The sequence below is a fragment of the Cottoperca gobio genome, chromosome 7 (genome assembly GCF_900634415.1).
Source record: "Cottoperca gobio chromosome 7, fCotGob3.1, whole genome shotgun sequence".
Taxonomy (NCBI): domain Eukaryota; kingdom Metazoa; phylum Chordata; class Actinopteri; order Perciformes; family Bovichtidae; genus Cottoperca; species Cottoperca gobio.
In genome coordinates this window covers 6,737,677-6,758,701 of record NC_041361.1, presented here as the reverse complement: position 1 = coordinate 6,758,701, position 21,025 = coordinate 6,737,677, and the positions used below count along the sequence as shown (strand labels likewise).

At 39.4% G+C, this 21,025-nt stretch overlaps 4 protein-coding genes across 7 annotated transcripts; 2 read left to right on the top strand and 2 right to left on the bottom strand.

Moving 5' to 3' along the window:
• Positions 1–5,667, bottom strand: abtb1 (ankyrin repeat and BTB (POZ) domain containing 1). The gene is made up of 12 exons (XM_029435164.1): positions 5,612–5,667; positions 5,123–5,185; positions 4,970–5,025; positions 4,717–4,861; positions 4,389–4,548; positions 4,209–4,254; positions 3,476–3,592; positions 3,259–3,371; positions 2,588–2,686; positions 2,294–2,461; positions 1,567–1,767; positions 1–938 (listed from the first exon to the last, which is right to left on the bottom strand). The coding sequence occupies exons 1-12, from the start codon at positions 5,665–5,667 to the stop codon at positions 732–734; spliced, it is 1,431 nt and encodes a 476-aa protein (XP_029291024.1). The 3' UTR covers positions 1–731.
• A 1,198-nt stretch (positions 5,668–6,865) lies between these two features.
• On the bottom strand, positions 6,866–11,057 carry LOC115010985 (deoxyribonuclease-1-like). The gene is made up of 9 exons (XM_029435911.1): positions 10,977–11,057; positions 10,497–10,585; positions 10,324–10,410; positions 10,121–10,233; positions 9,745–9,857; positions 9,037–9,194; positions 8,812–8,908; positions 8,532–8,655; positions 6,866–7,029 (listed from the first exon to the last, which is right to left on the bottom strand). The coding sequence occupies exons 1-9, from the start codon at positions 11,055–11,057 to the stop codon at positions 6,866–6,868; spliced, it is 1,026 nt and encodes a 341-aa protein (XP_029291771.1).
• Positions 11,058–11,628: 571 nt separating this feature from the next.
• LOC115010544 (intermediate filament protein ON3-like) lies at positions 11,629–15,334 on the top strand. The gene is given in 10 exon segments (XM_029435166.1): positions 11,629–12,359; positions 12,556–12,764; positions 12,874–12,934; positions 13,198–13,293; positions 13,389–13,553; positions 13,781–13,906; positions 14,188–14,379; positions 14,381–14,409; positions 14,966–15,012; positions 15,122–15,334. Coding segments are annotated over 10 exon segments (1,281 nt in total). The 5' UTR covers positions 11,629–12,095; the 3' UTR covers positions 15,214–15,334.
• Positions 15,335–16,131: 797 nt separating this feature from the next.
• Positions 16,132–21,019, top strand: LOC115011228 (ribonuclease inhibitor). 4 transcript variants are annotated; one of them, XM_029436286.1, is made up of 10 exons: positions 16,132–16,216; positions 16,567–18,169; positions 18,261–18,422; positions 18,508–18,681; positions 18,769–18,942; positions 19,033–19,206; positions 20,038–20,211; positions 20,302–20,469; positions 20,591–20,764; positions 20,883–21,013. In XM_029436286.1, exons 2-9 carry the CDS (start codon positions 16,578–16,580, stop codon positions 20,658–20,660), a joined length of 2,688 nt encoding a protein of 895 aa, XP_029292146.1. In that variant the 5' UTR covers positions 16,132–16,216; positions 16,567–16,577; the 3' UTR covers positions 20,661–20,764; positions 20,883–21,013. The 4 variants fall into 4 exon arrangements, with proteins under 4 accessions (XP_029292146.1, XP_029292145.1, XP_029292144.1 ...); XM_029436285.1 differs by lacking the exon at positions 16,132–16,216 and adding an exon at positions 16,220–16,360 and having other exon boundaries at positions 20,591–20,765; positions 20,886–21,019; XM_029436284.1 differs by lacking the exon at positions 16,132–16,216 and adding an exon at positions 16,220–16,360.
• Positions 21,020–21,025: the final 6 nt, after the last annotated feature.

The following is a 21,025-nucleotide window of genomic DNA, read 5'->3' as shown; positions in this document are numbered from 1 at the left end:
CTTGCAATACCACATTTAATTGCCAAAACCAAGAGCACCATTTTTATAACTGCAGGATGAGATTGAGAAATTGAATATCACCATTTTTGAAAAATGTAGGAATAATAAGTGTCACACTGGAGCAATGTTACAGGTTGATTAGCGTGGTTCAGCTGCCAAATCCAAAATAAATGTTGCTTGCTTCTGCACATGAAATACATCATAAAACTATTATTTTCAACTTAAAATTAGGATCTAAACGTATTAAAAAATATTTTCTGGGTCACTGAAGTGAACATACTTTATATTTCGTCTTTTTAACCCATTGTTATCAAGTGCGTGTCTGTTCCTTTTAGCATAAAAATAAAGTTTCTTCTGAACTTTGTTGAGGTTAAAGTACATTTTAAAAGAGCTGAATAATCAGCAAGTCTAAATTCTAGCAGATGCCTAAAATAAACCCATGCATTTGTAGTTGAAAGATATAGCTGTAAATATATACACCAAGTTCTTTACACCAAGTATCTTTTGATACAGTCTCACTCAAAGAATCATTTGAGCTTTTTCTGAGTATGCATCAGAACACCCTTTAAAAAATATATATTCTGTACAATATAATGTAAATAAAATAAAACTGACAAAACATAAAGACCGTCTACAGATATTTGCACCACCATATGGCTCATCCCAAAACATTCACATTTAAAGTTTCCAAATTCAAGCTCTGCAGCCACAAACCACAACCTGTTGACCCCTCAGCATTCAATATTGATGCTGGAGAGCAGCTCCTCCAAGGCCTCCAGTTTCTGATTGGCCTCCTCGATCACACTGTAAGTCTGCACATTGCTGGTGATGTGGTAACGAATTTCGTCCACCAGGGGGATGGAGTCGTTCTCATGTCTATCTTCCAACAACGCAGCATCTTCTTTGATGATCTCTGCAAACTCAGCCTGCTCCACCAGCTGCGACAGACAGGTACACAGGTGTGAATTTATTATGAGGGGGGAACTGAGCCTGGCCGACTAGAACATCAACTTGCAGGTTGAAATTTCTGTTAAATTGCCAAAACTGGGATCTAGCTCATGTAGCTCCCAGACACAACAAGTATAATTATATGGCCTCAGAGGTTTGTCTTTACTGTGACCTTTAATATAATGTCAATGATAGATGTACCAGGGACAGTATCTTTAGTGTTTTTCAGAAGCCAATTACCTTTTGTGGGAGCTCTTTAAAGGAATAATTTGGCATTTTGGGAAATGCGCTTATTTGCTTTCTTGCCAAGAGTTGGATGAGAAGATCAATAACATTCATGTCTGTCTGCTAAGTATGAAGCAAGAGCTGGGACTTGGTTAGCTTAGCATTAAGACTAGAAACAATGGGAAACAATTAGCCCAAGGTGAAAATGGGGAGTTACATGTTGAACTATTCTTGACCAGGAGCAGTAACTGCTGGCTCCAGCTTCATATTCAACGTACAGACATGAAATGTTGTTTGCACTTCAGCCACCAGCTGTGATATCCCAGACACTGTTGTTATCCATACAAAATAAAGCCCCCTCCAGTGTCAACACAGGGAGAAACAGACACCCACCTGCTCGATGATCTTCGCCATGAACTTAGTGCACTGATCCTCAAGCCGAGAGAGACGGAAAAGCTTGGCCATCTTCCACATGTACACAACATTGTCCTCACATATGGTCTTAGCGAGAGTCTTCCCGCAAAGACGCTTCAACCCCGGCAGCAGATACATGTCGGCCACGCACAGCACGTCAAAAACGATCTCTGTTATTAACTGGACACAAGTCAAGTCAGCAGTCAGATAATATTGATGAGCTTTTAAGTAACATTACTATTGTTGTTTAAGGAGTTTGTTTTTCTCACAACCACAGTTTACATTTTCAAAGGTCATGAAAATGTTATTTTTCTTTTTGGTGGATATTCCCACCCAATATATAGTTTAAATATTTAGTATTTTGCATAGCTCAAGGATGCAAACACAATAACTAAGGTTATTGGTTATATAAGTTTAAAAGTGTAAAAAAATATAGTAAAGTTTTAATGTGAAATACAACAGAAAGAGCGCTGAAGAAAGTATTATTACCAAATCATTTTAGCATAAAAAAAAACCTGTAAGTAGGAAACCAGTTTGATAACCATAAATTGGTCCTTAAAAGGTGATGCCTCTGTTTCCTCGTCTTTTGTATGACTTCTCGGCTGGTGTACTAACGAGATCTTTTTGTTTCTCTCACTGAATGACACGTTTGCATCCCTGCTAATCAATTCCACAAAATATTATCAGATATAAATTGTGAACCAACCTCTGTGTCATCAGTGTAGATGAAATACATGACGTGGATGAATATTTCATGGGAAATGTTGTGTAAAGTAATCACTGGGGTGCTGGGATGGGACTGCAGCTGCTCTCCTTCACTGAAGTGGTCCTCCAGCAAGGCTTTAAAATAATCACTACGTCCGCAGAAAAACGCCTGGAGACACACACACACACACACACACACACACACACAATTAAACTCTAATATCATCAAAATCATTTGAGTGACAGGGTGTGGGGGTCTGTAATCTGACTGAGAAATGTTGTGTAAGGTTTGTACCTTATGACACAAGAAGTTGAAACCATCGACTCTGAAGCAGATGTCAGGAAAAGTAGGGAAGCGGTCGACTCTGTTAAAGGGAAGTTCACCAAATCCAACCTGCGGAGATTTAACAGGAAAAAGACAATAAAAATAGGCTTGTTACACTCACAACATGTAATTCCCCATCATAGGGGTGTCTCAATCAAAACAATAACAAAGGACGAAGTTTGGTGACACAAAAAAGTTCAAAATCAGTGATTTTCTGATGCTGTTTGGTTGGAACAGGATGCTATATTTTGCACAGCTTGTTTCCCTGATAACTTAATATCCAGACGTTTGAAGACTAAAATCCTTCATCAGGTTAAAATATATAACTAAAAAAACCACTAATATATAAATCTAAAAAGTGTATCGTAAATATGTGGCTTAAAGCTGCATAAAAAGTATATTATGAGCTTTTGGCAGACAACCACAACACTGGGGATATGAAATGGACCATTACTTTGATTAAAATGACAGATTTTTCTAGGTTTAAAAATGCTGGAAAATGTAAGTGCACAACTCGACAAAATATACAACATAGGTCTAGTCGTTTTTAGACATTTTAATGTGGTAAAGTTACATATTATACCTAAACTGTAAACTGATATAATGGCAGCTATAGTGTTTTCTTGCCATCATGTCCTTACTCTTAGTTCAATGGGAAGTGCACAGTCTGCTAACTGAGCCATTTCCTCCTGAAGTCGACCGATGTGAGGTTCCAGGCTGAGAACCTTCACACAGATTCCTGGCTTGTTGGACACTTCAGTATAAGAAAAGAAAGAAAAAAAAGAGACAAGACAGACATCACTTAAGTGGAAAAAGGTAAATCCATTAGCAGAAACTGAACAAAGAGTACTGTCTTACCAAATTCATACAACTGTTTGCATTTATTCTCCAGCTCCTCTATCAGATCTTCCATTTTGCACTGTTTAGCAAGTCGTCTGCAGTCCTCCACGAGGCTTATATCAATATCCATTCGTCCTGTAACATTAAGAAAAAGAGTGCATGAAAAAGGTTTTACTCAAACTCATTAGTTTTGTTGTTTTGCTTTGCAGGACTAAAGACTAAGGACCTTGAAAAAATCTTTATTTTTAGTTTTCTGCGTTTCTTATTTCGTTCGTTTAATTGATTTCAGAAAGATGTTCATGTTTCAATGTTCATATGGACAAAATTTGAATCCTGACCTTTAAAAGGTACCTTAAATCAAACATTCAGTAAATTAAAAAGGTTTAGTTAGAATTATAGGTTTTCATATCATCATATCAAAAGCATATTAATATATAGTAAAATATAATTAATTTGGCAAATCAAATCAGAAAACCAGAAAATATAATAACAGACCCAGAGTATAAACTTGTTAATTTGTTTAATTCCTAGTTTTCTGATTTGATTAATTTTGGTAATGTATTTATTTACAGATACAAAATAAAAATATTTGAACATGCAATGAAAAGAAAAATCTTACTGCGTCTCTAATTAATCCAGAATGATAAACCTTTGTAACACATAAACACATAAAGAAAATTTACAGACTGAATTTTCTTGCACATTCTTAAATACTGTGACCAATGTAGAAGCCTGAATATTTGCAGCTCACCTGTATAGGAATATTGCAGGATGGCTCCAAAGGCTGCAGGGTTGATCTGAAATGAAAGCCATACAGATGTAGAAAGACACGATATGCCTGTATGTTTGTACATTAGACACACCCATCTAGAAACAAAAACAACACGCTGCAACACAGAATTAATCAACCAGAAAATATATTTTTATCTACCAAAGGGTGTTTGAGGGTGATCAAGTTCTTCCCTTTCCATTTGGTCTCAAACATATCAGTAAAGTACTCTGAGCGTGCACTGAGAACACATTGGTGGGCTGTAAATATATGTCCATGGACCAGGAACTTGACGTCGCTGTGTTGACCCTGCTCCAGTAACCTGTACGGCAAAAACACACAAACGTGTAGATTGTACACAAACTGTATAAGTACTAAACTGTACTTTTGCAGGTAATTCTCCTCATTTTCACGTTTCTTTTTACTGTAAACTACTAAAACAGCTGAGGGGAATGACTTGGAATTCCTTTAAAATTAATGGACAACTTACATGTGCAGGAAGTAGTTAAAATCATCCCGCTGCATGGCGCGTATAGTGATACACTTATATTCTTTGAGCAGGTGTCGAAGAGAATCATTCAGACAGCAGTACATACACCTCTCGCCATCAAACGTGTTGGCTTCACACTTGGCACCTGAAAGCAAAGCAAAGATAAGAAAACTACGATTATACCGCAGAACATTGATTTCAGTGTGATTATAATGCTTTTATTATGTTTGCATTACTTAACAAACAACCTTACCACTAGCCAACAGGTACTGGACCAGCTCATCATGACCACAGAGACAAGCATAATACCTGAAGAACAATGGCATTCACATGTTAAGTTGTTAGGATAATGATGCTGTGTTAGCCAGAGAAGTAGACTACTTGACTAAATTGTAGGCCTACTTACAAAGGGCTGCTGTCCCATTTATCTCTCACATTGAGGTCCACGTCTCTTTGTTCAACAAGGTATCTTGGAGAGAAAAAGAAATGAGTGGTTACAGTGGTGTACTGCGCACAGTCACAACCTGCCATAAACTGAGCCACTGACTACAATGTATACAAAACGTCAAACATTTCGTCCTGGTAAATAGGCCATCCAACACTGACAGATAGTATCTTACCTACGTTGCATCTGGAAACTAATTTTTAAATACCAACTTCAACGGTGGCTAAAGTTACCAGCTGACTCACCAAGAGCTAACGTTAGCAACCCTGGCTTCCTTGTTTACCTCAATGTTTACTTCTATATCTTGCAAGACAGCAATGCAGAGCGGGCCAAATGCATGAAAGCTATTCCTATTTTGTAACACAGTCCTGAGGAAAACAGAAAATACCTGCATTCGTAACACACATGCAAAGACATTATAGCCAAAACGTCAGCTGAGCCGTTGTTTACCTGACTCTACAAATGTCGCCCTTTTTGCAACTACTAAACAAATCGGACACATCCATGATCCCCGCGGTGTTTTTGGTCCTCTGTAATGCATTGAGACGGCCTGTCGGTCGGACAGGTGAGCGATGATTTGGTGTAGCTTCAGATTTTGCTCGACGGTTTAGAAGTTGGCTGACTGTCAGACCTTTCTTGCAGTTGTTTACAAACTACTCGGTTCCTCCTCGGTGTTTTGGTGGAAGTGATCCGTGCAGTCACGTGACTAAAGTGTCGGCTTCACTTGATGTAGAGAATAACGGTAAACTGAAGCTTCACAGGATGGCAAACGTTAATTATTCTCCTGCAAAGGTTATGTAACGCTGTATTATTTATTCGTTTACATCACATGAATGTCTAACGTCTAAATCCAATCTTACAACATGTCAACTGTTTTATAATTTGTAACCACAGGCATGTAACTTAAAAAAGTGGCAGCTCGTGTTAACGGCTATAGATCGCTGAACATCGGAGTTTACGCGGGTTACGTGAATGCAGCACACTTTCATTAACCGTTTGTTCGTTCAACTTGTTGAACAAAACAACTGATGAACCTGTTACTAAACTGTAAAATACATACCGTTGCTCTTTGAGGTTATTTTCTTTTTACATTTTACAGATTTACAAATAGTTACATTATTTTAATCAAGCAAAAGAACACAGGGGATAGTATATACAAATATCCAGGGGTATATCACACGAGACAAAACTATTATAAAACATACAGATGTGAGTGCCTTGATGGCCTTTTTGTTAGTCGATTTAGAAAGTAGTATCCTTCAGGAAAACAATATACGTTTTTGTATTGTTAAATTTACATCCATGAATTAAAAATGTTTTCATTTCTTGGGTTTGTGAAGAAACACCATTTTCCCATAATAATCTAAAGTCTTTAAATCGACACATTGGCAAAGGTCTTGCCAGAATTTCTTGGTGTGAGAAAAATGCCAAAATAAATGTAAAGCTGTTTCTGAATATTCATCACAGAAAGAGAAATTTGTGTTAATGTCTTTTTTAAATTCCTGCATAGTGATTTTGAAGGACACCTACTTTATTCATGATTATTTATTGATTTATAACATTTATATGATTCTAATATTTATTTATTAGAAAGCATGCAGACCTTCGTCCAATATATAATTTACAAACTGATTGCAATATGCCAACATATATAGACAACATCCCTTTGAAATAGGGCACACGTAGGGCTCTATTATTGGACAATTAAAACAGCTTAGCAAAGTCAGCCTGCTTGAGGTCTTCTGGTCTTTCGTTCAGCTTCAGTTTGACCAGCCGATGTTTTAATAAGGAGATCTGAAGTTGAAGTTTTTCTCGCTCCAGCAGCAGGTTTTCTTTCTGCAGTTTCAAAACATCAACCTGCAGACTCTCTGTGAGTAGAAAAACACACGCACAAACACATTTAATTAATAACAGGTTTATCTCTGAGTAGAAAAACACACGCACAAACACATTTAATTAATAACAGGTTTATCTCTGAGTAGAAAAACACACGCACAAACACATTTAATTAATAACAGGTTTATCTCTGAGTAGAAAAACACACGCACAAACACATTTAATTAATAACAGGTTCATCAGTTGTTTTGTTCAACAAGTTGAGCGAACAAACGGTTAATGAAAGTGTGCTGCATTCAGGTAACCCGCGTAAACTCCGATGTTCAATGATCTATAGCCGTTAACACGAGCTGCCACTTTTTTAAGTTACATGCCTGTGGTTACAAATTATAAAACAGTTGACATGTTGTAAGATTGGATTTAGACGTTAGACATTCATGTGATATGATGCCATGGTCTGGCAAATTATTGTGCATTTGGGACTCAATGTTTGGGTTGAAATGTGAAAAATATCATATCATTTTAAGAATGTACTCGAGTACTAAAGAGAAATGTCCAGGTGTGTCAGTAGATTAATCTTAAATGACATACATTTAAATATTATTGTACCTGAATGTAGATAATTTAATCAGAGGCTGCAAAGATAGCAGTTGCTTTTTAATTCATTAGGATTAGATTTAGCTACTGTCTTATTCACGTGGTGGTGTTTTCTACTTCTTCCAACGTTACATGCTGTTTTGTTAAAGACATTTTTTATGGCAAAATTATTTTTATATTGTAAAATAGATGCAGATTCAGTTCTTGACTCAATTCTAACTATGTAGTTACTGCGTTTTTGGCTTTGTTCGGTAGAATAGAGATCTACAGTATTGAAAGCAGGAATATGCTCGATCAGGCTTTGGACACACAGGAAATACATATTAGTAGGATCAATTCATTATTAATTTTGTTTTTTGTGGCAGTGCGGCATGAATTATAAACCTGTTTCCCCACCCAACCTACTCTCCTTCTGTCATTGTGAACGGAGTGGAGCAGGAGTCTCCAGTCTTTTAATGAGATTTCTAGACATTGAGAGGCAATGGCACTGGTTAATCACAAAAGTAGAAAATTCCAAGTTTAAAGCATGTGCGCGCAAAAATCACAAGAAAAATAAAACAATTTAAAATGCCTTTATTGCAATGACATAGTCATGTTAGACCTCATAACAAACTCCGATGCACTTTGGCATCATTACAATAAAGCCATTTTAATTGTTTAAAAAGAGAGAGCCTTAGAGTTTTCTTTTAATTTTTGTGTCTACATGATTCCTCGTCCAAAAAACACTTAAAACAAACTCTATTTGAGTCCCAGAAAGCGCCCCTACCCAAAAATGTTTTTAAAGCATGTGCATTTTAAAAGTTTGGCTGTAAAATTACACACATTCCAAGCATTCCTTTCCATTTGTTGCACCACTGCACTGTCGAAAACAAATTACTGCCCCGAATACTTCACTCCATGTCTGTCTGACAGAGTAAATTACAGTTTGGCTTTTTACCTGCGACACCTTTGTTACCTGATGTATCAACACTGTCACGTCCTTGGGAACTCTCTGTCATCCAGAAAGGAGGAGCTTTACGTAACTCCACCTCAACAGGGTAGTGGTCGCTCACCCTCAGGGCCTGCGGGAAGATGCATATACTGAGTGAGGAATGTTGCCACAAAAAAGGGCAGTGAAAATAAGTTATGCAGAACATGTTGATTATTGGATTAGATTCAACTTTATTGTCAGAGTTCAGGTACTGAGACAACGAAAAGCAGTATGAGGGACAACTCACCATTTCTTCTGTCATAGCAAACTCTTTGTGGAAATTGAATGGCTTGGCTGAGTTTGGCACAAAGGCTGCCAGCATATCTTCTCCATATACAACAATCCTGTTGTAAATAAAGTAATTCCATTAATTCATAAATAATGACAATATATACAATTTGTTTCCTGCTGACAGAAATTAAAACTATATCCGCTGGAATTGCACAGATGGAGTTTATTAATGCACACGTGCCGGTCGTAGGTGTGTTCGTTTGATGTGTTTGCCGTCGTGTCCACGTCATCACCAATCAGCCAATGGAAATTCTTGTCACTGCGAATACGGATCTCCTTCATCTCCTTCCGGGTGACATACACACCATCTGCATTGAAATCCCCCAGGATCATTATGTTCTAGAGGAAATCAGAAATGTTCATTTTAGTGCTAATAAAAGGGATACAGAGTGATTCTTCTGATATGAGAGTATCAATAAAAGAATAAAATATGTGCACTGATAACATTATCCTGCTTGATCTACTTAAAAAATCTGATGTCAGGTTAATATGTAGATCAAGCAAGTCTTTGTATACTTTTTTTGTGTAAGTAAAGTCACCGTAATTGTATGATGTAGATTAAGCAAGACTTGCATTTTGCAATGATTTTAAACCATATTTATAAAAGTATAGTTACTTGAGAAGAACATTCAAACCACACACAGTGGATTGGATAATTGATTACATGTCCAGTTTCCATAAAGATATTTAAAAGTTTTTAATTTGATTCTATTATTACTATTTTATTTATCTTAATGTTTTTATTGTTAATATCACAGATTTCATTCTCCGCTCAGATTGTTTTCTTCCACTGTGTTGGTTATAAATCTGGTCAACCTTGAGTTCATTTAAGTACTACTTTCATGTGACACCCTGATGCTTAAATACTAAACATGATGATGCAACTCACATCAGTTTTCCATTTGTCTTTGACAGCCAGGAAGACCTCATACAGATCATCCAGCTCTTTTTCAGAGTCCAGTGGTTTGGTGTGGACCGGGATGAGCACTATATCCTTCAGCACTGCAACCAAAAACAGACACAAATGATCATCTTTTCGATAACGTGCCCCATCATGACATATCTTACACACAGAAGACACTGACTGACATAACTCGATGAACCGGCCCTGTCAAACTAAACCTGTGTCATTCATCTTAAAAAAACAAAGTCCATATATAGACATGGCTCAGACACAATACAGGTTTTTATGACAACACTGCCGTTATACTCTGATGTTCAAACTGTACCATCGTGTTATTCCTTAAACTCCAGTAAAGACAGACCTGTGTTGTGTGGTTTGAAGTGGAGAATATACGGCTCTCTTGCGAAGGCATCCATGTTGTTCACCTGGTTGTCTTCATATTGATAGCAGTCGATCAAATCGACAACATCATCCCTTTCAGTGGGACAAAAGCGGCTTTGAGTGCGGCTGTTTGATGGTTGCAGTACAAAAGTATTACAGTCTGGTGATGTGATTTCATCTTACCTGTATAGAAACAAAAACTGTTCCTTGTATCTGTTCCTCCCCAGGCGGATACTGAGCTGCAGAGCGTAGTGATGGGTTGTGTTGACTCTGACAGGAGTGAAGGTAAGCGTACGTGTAGTAAAAACCAACAACAACAATCTTTGCTTCATTCAGAAAAAAAAAAGTGAACTCACTTGTTCAGTTCTTTCAAGAACAGTTTAACAGAATCTCCGCTCAAATCCACCACCTCCAGTATCACTATGATGTCGTATCGAGACACAATCTACAAAAGAGGACGCATTATAACCTTTAATAAATGTCATATGGGCTTATTTTTTCTTTCATCTGAATTCATAACAGCTTCACGAGAGACAGCTACAATTACCAAGGTCCATCCATTCATCCATCCATCCATCCATCATCTACCGCTTATCCGGGGTCGGGTCGCGGAGGCAGCAGCTCCAGTAAGGAACCCCAAACTTCCCTTCTCCATTCTTCTTACCAAGGTATGATCAATAAATCATTTTCACACTTTATGTAGTACACCGCCAATTATTTCCCATCTCTTCTTGGCTGCCTCCCAAAGATCACAGAACTATGCATTTCCAAAACTAACCCCTTATCATTACAGGTCTTTTACTGTGTAATGTCTTTGCCAAAGGGGTGCGTTTTACCTTAACAAGAGTTGACAGGACATCTGGATTGGAGAGTTTGGTCACACCAAACTTCTGTACGTTGAAAGAAGCAATCTTCATATCTGAGCAGAGCTAATAGAGACATTTAAATTAGTGTCCAATATATTTGTAAAAAGTATTCAGTTTTGCTTCATATATAATCACAACACAGACATTCACACGGTCTCTCGCAGTTCGTTTTCTCCCAGCGTTACTCACCTAGATGCTTCAGTGGCACAGTCTTGACACATCTGCAGAATAAACACACACCTTGTATGACTTACTTATGTTCTCTGTCAAACTAATTCGAGCAATAATTGGGTAATCGGTCTCAAAGGGGATGAATGGAAAGTTTGAAAAGAAATCCAACATTGACACTAAGGACAGCCCATTCTCATGTCTGTATGTCTGCAACAATTGTTGACTCAGACTACTTTAAACTGTTATCTGAAGGGGAAAGGTTGAAAACTGGAACATATTTCACAAATAATTAAATATTTGGGGTGTTCACTAATATATTTGTGATAAGTGTAACGATCTGCTTGTTCTTTGGTGTCCTGTTTTATGTTGAAGTGTTCACTCCCCCTTGTTATATGTCTAGTGGTACTACCTGTCTGTGTCTTTACCCTCCCCTTCTGATTGTTAATGTGTTCATCCTGTATTTACTCTGCCCTCATCTGTGTCTTGTTCCCTCGTTTGGTGTCTGTGTATTTATCCCTGTCTGCCCCAGTGTGTTTTGTCGGATTGTCATTCATGTTACGTGGTGTTCCGCTCGTGTTCTACGTTTTTTAAAATGTTGGACAGACCAGGTGCTTACCTCCAGAAACACTTAATGGATTGCATTATGGTATGCAGCATACCTGAAACCCAAGGAGTTGGCCTGAATTCCAGCGTACAACAGGAACAATGCAACCAACACAGAAGGGGTAGGTGGGAGAACAGGTGACATGAGAGACTGGTTCACCAACATTTGGGAGCCACATAACTTCCCTATCACGCCACACCCAGTACTGTCTATAAAGTAGAACCCAAAAGATAAAGAAATGCACTGATCGAGTGCACCCACCGTCAGACCTACTCCATCCTCTCCAGCGGAGAAATCTCAACATAACACTTACCATGAGTATGAGGAGCCAGCGCAACAGCCGCCCAGGACTACACATGTCGTCAGGGGGCTTCAGTAGCAAGTCCATGGGATCCTACTCCATCCCCAGGACCAGCAACGGGGCTAACCAGGCAGCCTCCATTTCAGCCGTGACCATCAACAAGAGCCTGCTCACCCCATTAAAGATAGACATCGACCCCAACGTCCACGTCCTTCGCAACCAGGAGAAAGAGCAGATCAAGACTCTCAACAACCGTTTTGTCTCATTCATTGATAAGGTAAGAGGAAATTTCACTTAAACTCCTGCTGAGGGATGTTGAGCGTTAGAGTTCATTAATCTTGATGACCCCGATAATGCATTTAGATACATTATTGGCATTTGAAGTGATATTTAAAGGCCGACGACTTAAATCATCTCTACGTAATATGTTAGAATCTGTTTTATTTGGTTGGTATTTCCTCCTTGTGCCACAGGTGAGATGCCTGGAGCAGCAGAACAAAATGCTGGACACCAAGTGGAAGGTGATGCAGGGACAGACGGCCACCTCCTCTAACATTGAACCCATGCTGAAGACTTACATCAGCAACCTGCAAAAGCAGCTGGAGTATCTCAGCCATGACAAACACAGACTTGACATGGAGAACGGTGTCATGCACAAAGATGTGGATGACTACAAGACAAAGTAAGAAAGTGTTGTGAAACAAAATGAACTGGAGAGGCAGTTAAGAAGTGGTAATTAAGTGTTAACTGTTAAGATCTGCATGAGGAAACATATGTGTGGGCTGTTTCAGGTATGAGAAAGAGATCAACAAGAGGAATGAAACAGAGAATGACTTTGTCTTGATCAAAAAGGTACAGTATGCAGTTATAATTGTTATGATAAATAATGGTTTTATGGGTGTGTATATCATTGGTGAAAGGTGTGTTATTTAGTAAAGAAATTAATCACAAGGCTCTTTCTCTGCTAATATTTTTTACAAATCTGTAATGTGTTACTACGGTTAAAGTGAAATAATCTTGGCCACACATTAACATGAAATTTAAAGGTGTCTGTTAAATGCAAAAGGTAAAAAATTGAGAAAAAGGTTGTTTGTATGTTTTCTGGCTGCCTGCAGGATGTGGACACAGGCTATATGTCCAAGGTGGATTTAATAGATTTGGTGTCTATTACCACTGATGAACTCAACTTCCTCAAGGCTCTGTATGACGAGGTACACAATATAAGAACATGTATACAGTATTTGAGCTTGTTTCGTGTTCTGGAGTTTCTCTTCTTACTGTTGCTGTGTTTTATTGTTTATAAAAGGAGTTGCGTGAGCTGCAGGACAGTCTGAAGGAGACCTCTGTGGTGGTGCAGATGGACAACTCCCGTGGCCTGAACATGGAGCAGATCGTGTCAGAGGTTAAGGCTCAGTATGAGGACATTGCTGCTCGTAGTCGTGAAGAAGCTGAAAGATGGCACAAGACCAAGGTAAAGAACTAAAATATGAAGAATTGCATGTCGCTGTTTATGCAATGAAATTTGCAGTAAAACAAGTTTCTCTTTAAAACATGAAAGGGGTCCGCAGTTAACTAAAACTTGTGAATCTACTAGAATTATGACCGCAGAGGTTGCTGTCAAAATGTCAAATTCTTGTCAAACCAGATAATTACTGATCTCTCATCTTTGCTGCTCTGTTTGATTCCTGCCGGCACCAGTTTGACCAGATAACTGCTACTGCCGACCAGTATGGCAGTGATCTGCGTGGCGCCAAGGGGGAAATATCTGAGCTCAATCGACTGATCAGCCGCCTGCAGAATGAGATCCATGCTGTAAAGGCACAGGTGAGTGAAAGGTTTATAAAGTGCTTGGTATGTTGAAAGCCAAAAGCAACAGGATTTATCGTTTTACAATTTGCCGGATAATGCTTGCTTTAAGCCTTAGGGTTTATTTGCTGATGGTTGTCAAGAATCAGGTGCTTAAAACAAAACAAAATCAAATGTATATCATTGAGCAGACACAACACTTTTCAAGCTTAATATTCATACAGAATTAAAAACGGAGTTGACAGCTTTACATGACTCCCATTGAATGCATACACCATCTATCCCTGCACTATTTTCAGTGTTCCAACCTCGAGGGCCAGATAGCTGAAGCGGAGCAGCGTGGGGAGGGGGCCGTGCAGGATGCCAAGGCTCGCATCAGGGACCTGGAGCTGGCTCTGCAGAGGGCCAAGCATGACATGGCTCTGCAAGTCAGAGAGTACCAGGAGCTCATGAATGTCAAGCTGGCCCTGGACATAGAGATCTCCACCTACAGGAAAACTGCTGGAGGGAGAGGAGGCAAGGTGAGTCGTATTGGTAGATCTCAGCAGTGTCAAGTTCTCATAGCATAATAACTCATTGTTTGAAGGGCAATTCAGGCTCTTAATGGGGGCATTTCTGAAATTTTATTTTGCCTTGTGATAATCCTCAGTTTGAAGTCAAAGCTTGAAAGCTTTAAAATTGATGCAGCAGAACCATTCCACATTTAATTTTTTCTTGTCAAATCCTGGCGCCTACATTAGTTGCAATGCAACTCGGCTGCCAACAGTTTGGTCAGCTCTTTCACGGGGTTTGGGCGGTTAATCAGAAGAACATTTGCCAAACAAACCAATTAGTTTCATCCTTGAAGTCTCTGGTATTTGATGGTTAGTGAAAACTGCATTTGTAGTCAGTGCTTTCCCCCTCAACAACAATGAGCCCATTCAACACTTAAAAACAAACTTACTCAAGACCTGTAAACAGACTTTTATGTATAAAATTGGGGGAGATCCTATTAAATAATCTTTTACTTTCAGTACATCAAGGTTTACAGTATTATATATATTTTTTTATATACATTTCCTGCTTTCTCACTCACAGACTTGGACAGGACTCTATTGTCAACATCAAAACAGTGCCTAACAAAAGTAAGTACTTTTAAAATGAAGATAACACTATTTTTACCACTTGCATTAGGATTGTTATGACAACGTGCAGTGTTTGTATGTGATATTTATACTATCCTCTCCACAACAGTCGTCCAGGTTTGCAACCTCAAGCCACAAAGTGCGATTCTCATCAAGACATTGGAGACCCATGACACATGGAACAGCGACGCAGCAAATTAGCTTTCTGGATTGTTGGGACCATTTAACTCTAACTTTCAAATGAATCTCTTTGTAACCTACAATTAGTCAACTGCTTTAAGTCCTGTTTGATGACACATTAATTACAAATTCCTGTGTTTACAATAAAGAAACTCAGCTGCATGATCATGCGTGTTCCTTTTTCTTGGGTAGTAATTATGTAGAAATCACATTTATTGGTTATTCTCCTCTTCCAATCTTAATTAAAACGTGCTGACCTCTGACCAGAATAAACCAGTTTTGATAAGATTTACAGAGGTTTATCGACTTGGGCTTCCTCTAAAGGGAGTTTATTTTAATAATAAATGTGTTTATAAATAAACAACCACAATGTTGTAAGAAGTAGAAGTTCCTTTTGTATTTGGGGATATTTTTGATAAGATGTTATCGTCAGACACTTTTTGAAAGACCGTTCAGTTTATAGTTTAGAAGTAGAAGTAGCAATACCATACTGAAGAAATACTTTGTTAAATGTTACTTAAGTAAAAGAACAGTGTTATTGGCTAAATCTACATGAATATTTTCTATTGGCATCAAAATGTACTCAAAGTACCAAAAGTAATTTAAGTAAGTTATTTGAGACAGTGGATTCTTTCTGACTTTATATACTGCTGGGTATTTTTTGTTATATTTTGTATTAATAATCTGGATCTGCAAAGTAACTAAAGCTGTCTAAATGCAGTGGAGTAAAAAGTAGGCTACAACACTTTCCTCTGAAATGTAGTTTATTAGAATATGTATCTCTTTAGAGTAGGTGTATAAAAGTATAGTAGCGTACTTGAGTAAATGTACTACGTCACTTTTCACCACTAAACTTAATTTAGGAGCATTTTAAATCAGCTTCGTTGATGTTATCACTAGAAGGACATTATTCTCGTATGTTACCGTTCTCTCGCGGCACTTCCTGACGCCTGTAAGGCAGCGTGCAGGGTTCACAATGTTACTGTATTTCCTGTTTTGATATAGCCTCCTGGTGGTTTAATTGGTATGTAGCTCGTCTCGTGCATTACCAGTATAGGCGTAACCCCAACAATAAAACAACAACCTGTCTGCTTTCTTTAAAGATTTCTTGTCTTTACGATACTTTGTCTCGTGTTTGACTTTGTTTTGCAGCAGCACTTCGTACAAGGTAACTGTACTTCTGCTTCCGTGTTTTGAAAAGTGTGCTCTTTAACTGTAGGTCTACCTTGTAGGACATTTTGGTAGACAACTTTTAAAGTCAGAAAGTAACTCACAGTTAATATATTGCAGACATGAATGAAATGTTTCCTGCAGACTGTCATGCTGAATGTCAATTCCTTTAACTGTATTATATTTTATGTATTCTCACAACAGTGATTTACACAATGGACAAAGACACCGTGCTGACTCACATCCTGAAGTCAGATGTCATGTCTACACTTCTGGGTGGAGAGCAGCCTATCAGTGTGATAAACAACAATAAGTACATATCCCTGCTGACTTCTGAAGCTCAGGAGACAGACAGAAATGTGGAAGACAACTTGCCCTCCCTTGATTGTGCCATCCACACCGCTCTGTCTGATGAAACGAGAACTGTGATACTGACTGGTCCAGAAGGATCAGGTAAAACTACTACTTTGGAGAAGCTAGTTGTGGGCTGGGCGAAAGGAGAGCACCTTCAAAACTTTTCTTATGTTTTCCATTTCCGGTACAGGGCGTTAAATCGCCTTACAGGGACGCTCTCCTTGGAAACATTAATGCTGCACCATCACGGTCATATCCCTCCTGAGTCTGTGCCTCTACTTCTGCAGAAGCCTGCAAATGTGTTGTTTGTGTTTGATGATCTGGATCAGTGCAAACAAAGCCTGGACCCCTCCGTCCACACCCTCTGCTCTGACCCCAGCCAGGCAGCTTCGGTGTCCTGTTTAGTGGCCAGCTTGCTTCATGGATCGCTGCTGAAAGGAGCTGCCTTTGTGGTGGCAGCCAGGCCGACAGGATCTCTAACGTGTCTGAGTGGCACCAAGGTGGAGGTGTTGGGGTTTCTGAAGCCACAAAGAGAGGCCTACTTCAACGGGTTCTTCACTGATCCAGCTGCTGCCAACAAAGCACGAATACACATGGAAAGGACTTTAGGCTTTTATGATATCTGCACCTCCCCGAGATTTTGTTGGACAGTTAGTTCTGTTTACAAGTCTCTGATGGATGCTGGCGCTAAACTTCCTGAAACGTTATCTCAGCTGTATGTAGACATCCTGGTCCACCTGGTTCAGACGCTCTCGCTGAACAAGGCCTGCAACAGAGATCTGATGTTGGCCCTTGGCAAGATGGCATCTCATTGCGTCCTTGATCAGCATTTGAGTTGCACCAAAGAGGAAATGGATTCCTTTGGTTTTCAACAGTTTCTTACATCAGTTGGTGTTTTCTTGGAAGTAGATGTTGACCAATCAGATGGACGTGTCTTCTCCTTCTACTCCAATCTGATGCAGGAGTTCCTCTTGGCTGTGTCTTTCTTTTTGGACAAGTCAATGTCTGAGGGTGTGGAGAAGATGCTGGTAAAGCACAATAGCCGTGCAAAGTTTCTAGATCTCTTCTTGTCAGGGCTCTCAGAGCCACTTCAACGCAGACCGCTGGAGATCCTGCTGGGGGAGCTGAACTCTGATCGGATCATGGATTTCAATCGTTGGTTTAAAAGCAGCTCAGAGGCGACACTGAAGGGATTTTACAAAGACAAGCACTACCACTGCTTCCATCTACTTCATCAAGCTCAAAATGAGAGTTTGGTGAAAGAGATCATCACCCCCTCAGCACGAATAGGCATCAGTTATGGAGACCTGAGCCTCCAGGACTGTGCAGCTCTGAATTATGTTGTCACGTGCCTCGGTGAGCTGGAGCAGTTGAATCTGTACCGTACAAGGAATCTGACGGAGGGACAAGCAGAGATGCTGGCTCCAACTATGAGCTTGTCACATAAGATAAGGTAAGTCATGGGGAAAACTTCACATGTCCAGACATCATTAATTTCATATGTTCAGTATATCTTATTAAGATTGCTCTGTTGTCTCCCCCAGCTTGTCAGACAGCTCCTTGAGTACTGGGGCTGTCCCTCATCTAGCTTCAGCTCTCAGCAGAGGACTCACCAAGGAGCTGAATCTCTCTCATACCCGCCTCGGAGATGAAAAGTTCAAAATTCTATGCGCTGGACTTAGAGACTGCAAGCTGCACACATTAATGTATGATTAAAGCTGAAGGCATGCTTTTAAATGTGTTTTTATGTTAATAGACATTTCTAACATATTTTGCTTTTCATTTGCCCAGACTTCTAGTATGCAGACTGACTGAGGCCATCTGTGAAGATCTGGTGTCTGTCCTGACCTCAGGCACCTCTCAGCTGTGTGTGTTAGACATGAGGTTTAACGAGATCGGGGACCAGGGCTTTACCAAACTGTGCAAAGCGCTGCAGAGTCCACTGTGCAAATTACAGGAGCTCCAGTACGTACTTATAGTATTACTTATTTGTTTTTTTGTTAGACCTGGCTATTTATTTTTGAAAAATTACGTTATTTGGTTTATTCAAAGGGTACAAAGCTGCAAGTTGACTGCTGCATCCATGGAGGCTTTATCAGGAGCGTTGTGTTCTGGCCAATCAGAGTTGAGAAAAGTGAACCTGACCCAAAACGCTATTGGTGAGAGAGGAGTGGAGGCTTTGTGCAAGTCCCTGCAAAACCCACTTTGCAAACTGAAGAGCCTCAAGTGAGTCTGTGACGTTCAAAATACCTCACGTGAATGTGTTCCTTAACACCTAAATAAAAATACTACGACTTATATTTTTCTTCCCCACAGTTTCTTTGATAGTGAGTTGACAGGTGCATGCTGTCCTCATTTCATGGAGGCCTTGATGTTGGAGCACTGCTCTTTGTCAGAACTGGACCTGTCAGTGAATGATTTGGGCCAGGAAGGGGCGCTGCTGCTTTGCCAAGCCCTCCGTCGACCTGGATGTCCAATAGAAAAGCTCAGGTAGTCACATGTAGTAACTGTCTTCTGACTTTTCATTGACTACTAGTACAGTACCAAGGGATCATGTGCTCGTGTCGCTGCTTCTTTGGTTTTGAAGTGAGTCTATGTACGTTTACAGTAGCAACGCTAGTCTACGCATCATCAATGCAAAAGCTGCAATTAAAAATGTTATGACCTCTATAAAGTCCTGCATTTATATACCAACTAACCAAGTCAAGAAACAGCGACATCATGTTAATAACAATTATGTTAGTATATAGTGATATTTGTGTTTCGGTAAAACTGCGCCCCTGCCAACACATAAGTAACCATTCAGGCAGAGATTGGTACTGCAGCACGGGAGACGGCGAGCACCTTTCAAATCAAAATGATAATAAATTCAGATGAAGTTCTGTGAGATGTTGATGAGGGAAACGCTGGTAACATCAGTAACACACCACAGTAACTGTAGAAAGCGCTGTGTTGTGTTAAAGTGGTGTTAAAATACTGTCAATCGCCGGACAGCTTTTTCCTTCTGTCTATGTCACGTTGATAAGAAACGCGACGGTGTACGGTGAGAAGAGGAGCCCTGGACATAATTAAAATAATACTTTAACACGTACTCTTTCGTGGATTATGTGTTTGCCGAATTACAGTAGATGCTTCGACAGATTCAGAAATATGGCGCAAATCATTTTATCGGTACATTTGGCCGGTAATTGGAGCAGCATTGTTATTTTTCTTGATATTTTCAACTGAGTTTTGCTGATACCGAGACAAGCTCAGAGCGGGACTGTGCAGTGCCACACACAGTGCACACATATCTAATGTATGTTCTGCTCCATCCTACAGCTTGAAACGATGCGAGTTAACCCAGTCTGTCTTCAAGGCGCTGAGTACAGTGCTTACAAGTGGGACTTCTCAGCTAAAGTCCCTGGATGTAGGTATAAATGCTGTAGGAGACCAAGGGGTTAAACATCTTTGGGATGCTGTTGCACAACCAATCTGTCTGTTGGAGGAACTGGAGTGAGTTGACAAAATTATTTTTACCAATTTTTGATCACCACATTGCAGTAAGCACTACATTTAAATCTGTCTGCCTCTCTTGTATCGTAGTGTTGAGATGACCGGTTTGACAGACGCCTGCGTTGAGGACTTGTGTGCTGCTATAAGAGCCAGTAAGACTTTGAAGAGCCTGGAACTGAGAAACAACTCGCTGACTAACACCTCCGTCCCAGCCCTCGTCCAAGTCATGCAAGACAGCCACAACATGCTGGAGATGAAGTAAGCCTCATTCCCTCCAGTTCATTATAAAGTATCCTGAGTTAGTGAACTTTACATGAAGTTTCTAAGCATGAGAAAACATTTTAAACTTGCATGCATCTGCTGCTTTTGTCTCTTTCAGCCTGAAGTACAACGACTTCGGTGAGGAAGCTTTTAACATGTTGGACGAGTGTGAAAAAATAATATACTGAAGACGGATAAGTACGCAAAGACTGCTAGAGGATCATATACAGTGGGTATTATTTGAACCAAACGATAAGTGGATGAATTAATTTGTCAATAAATAGAAAAATAACAATTTGATAATTCATTGTTTAGGTCATATGAACATTGCATTGGGGCACATTCACTGATTCCAGCAACTTACATAATTCTTCTTTCTTCTCTTCTTTGTCTTATGTGAAAGGGAATATCTGTGGACTGTTGGCCTGGCAGAACATGAAACATGATCAATTCAAGGGAAAGGACTTTGACACTTTTTGACATTATAATTTAATGAAAATAATTGGCAGTTGCAGCCTTACTCATTATACAGTCAAGTTCACCATATGACATA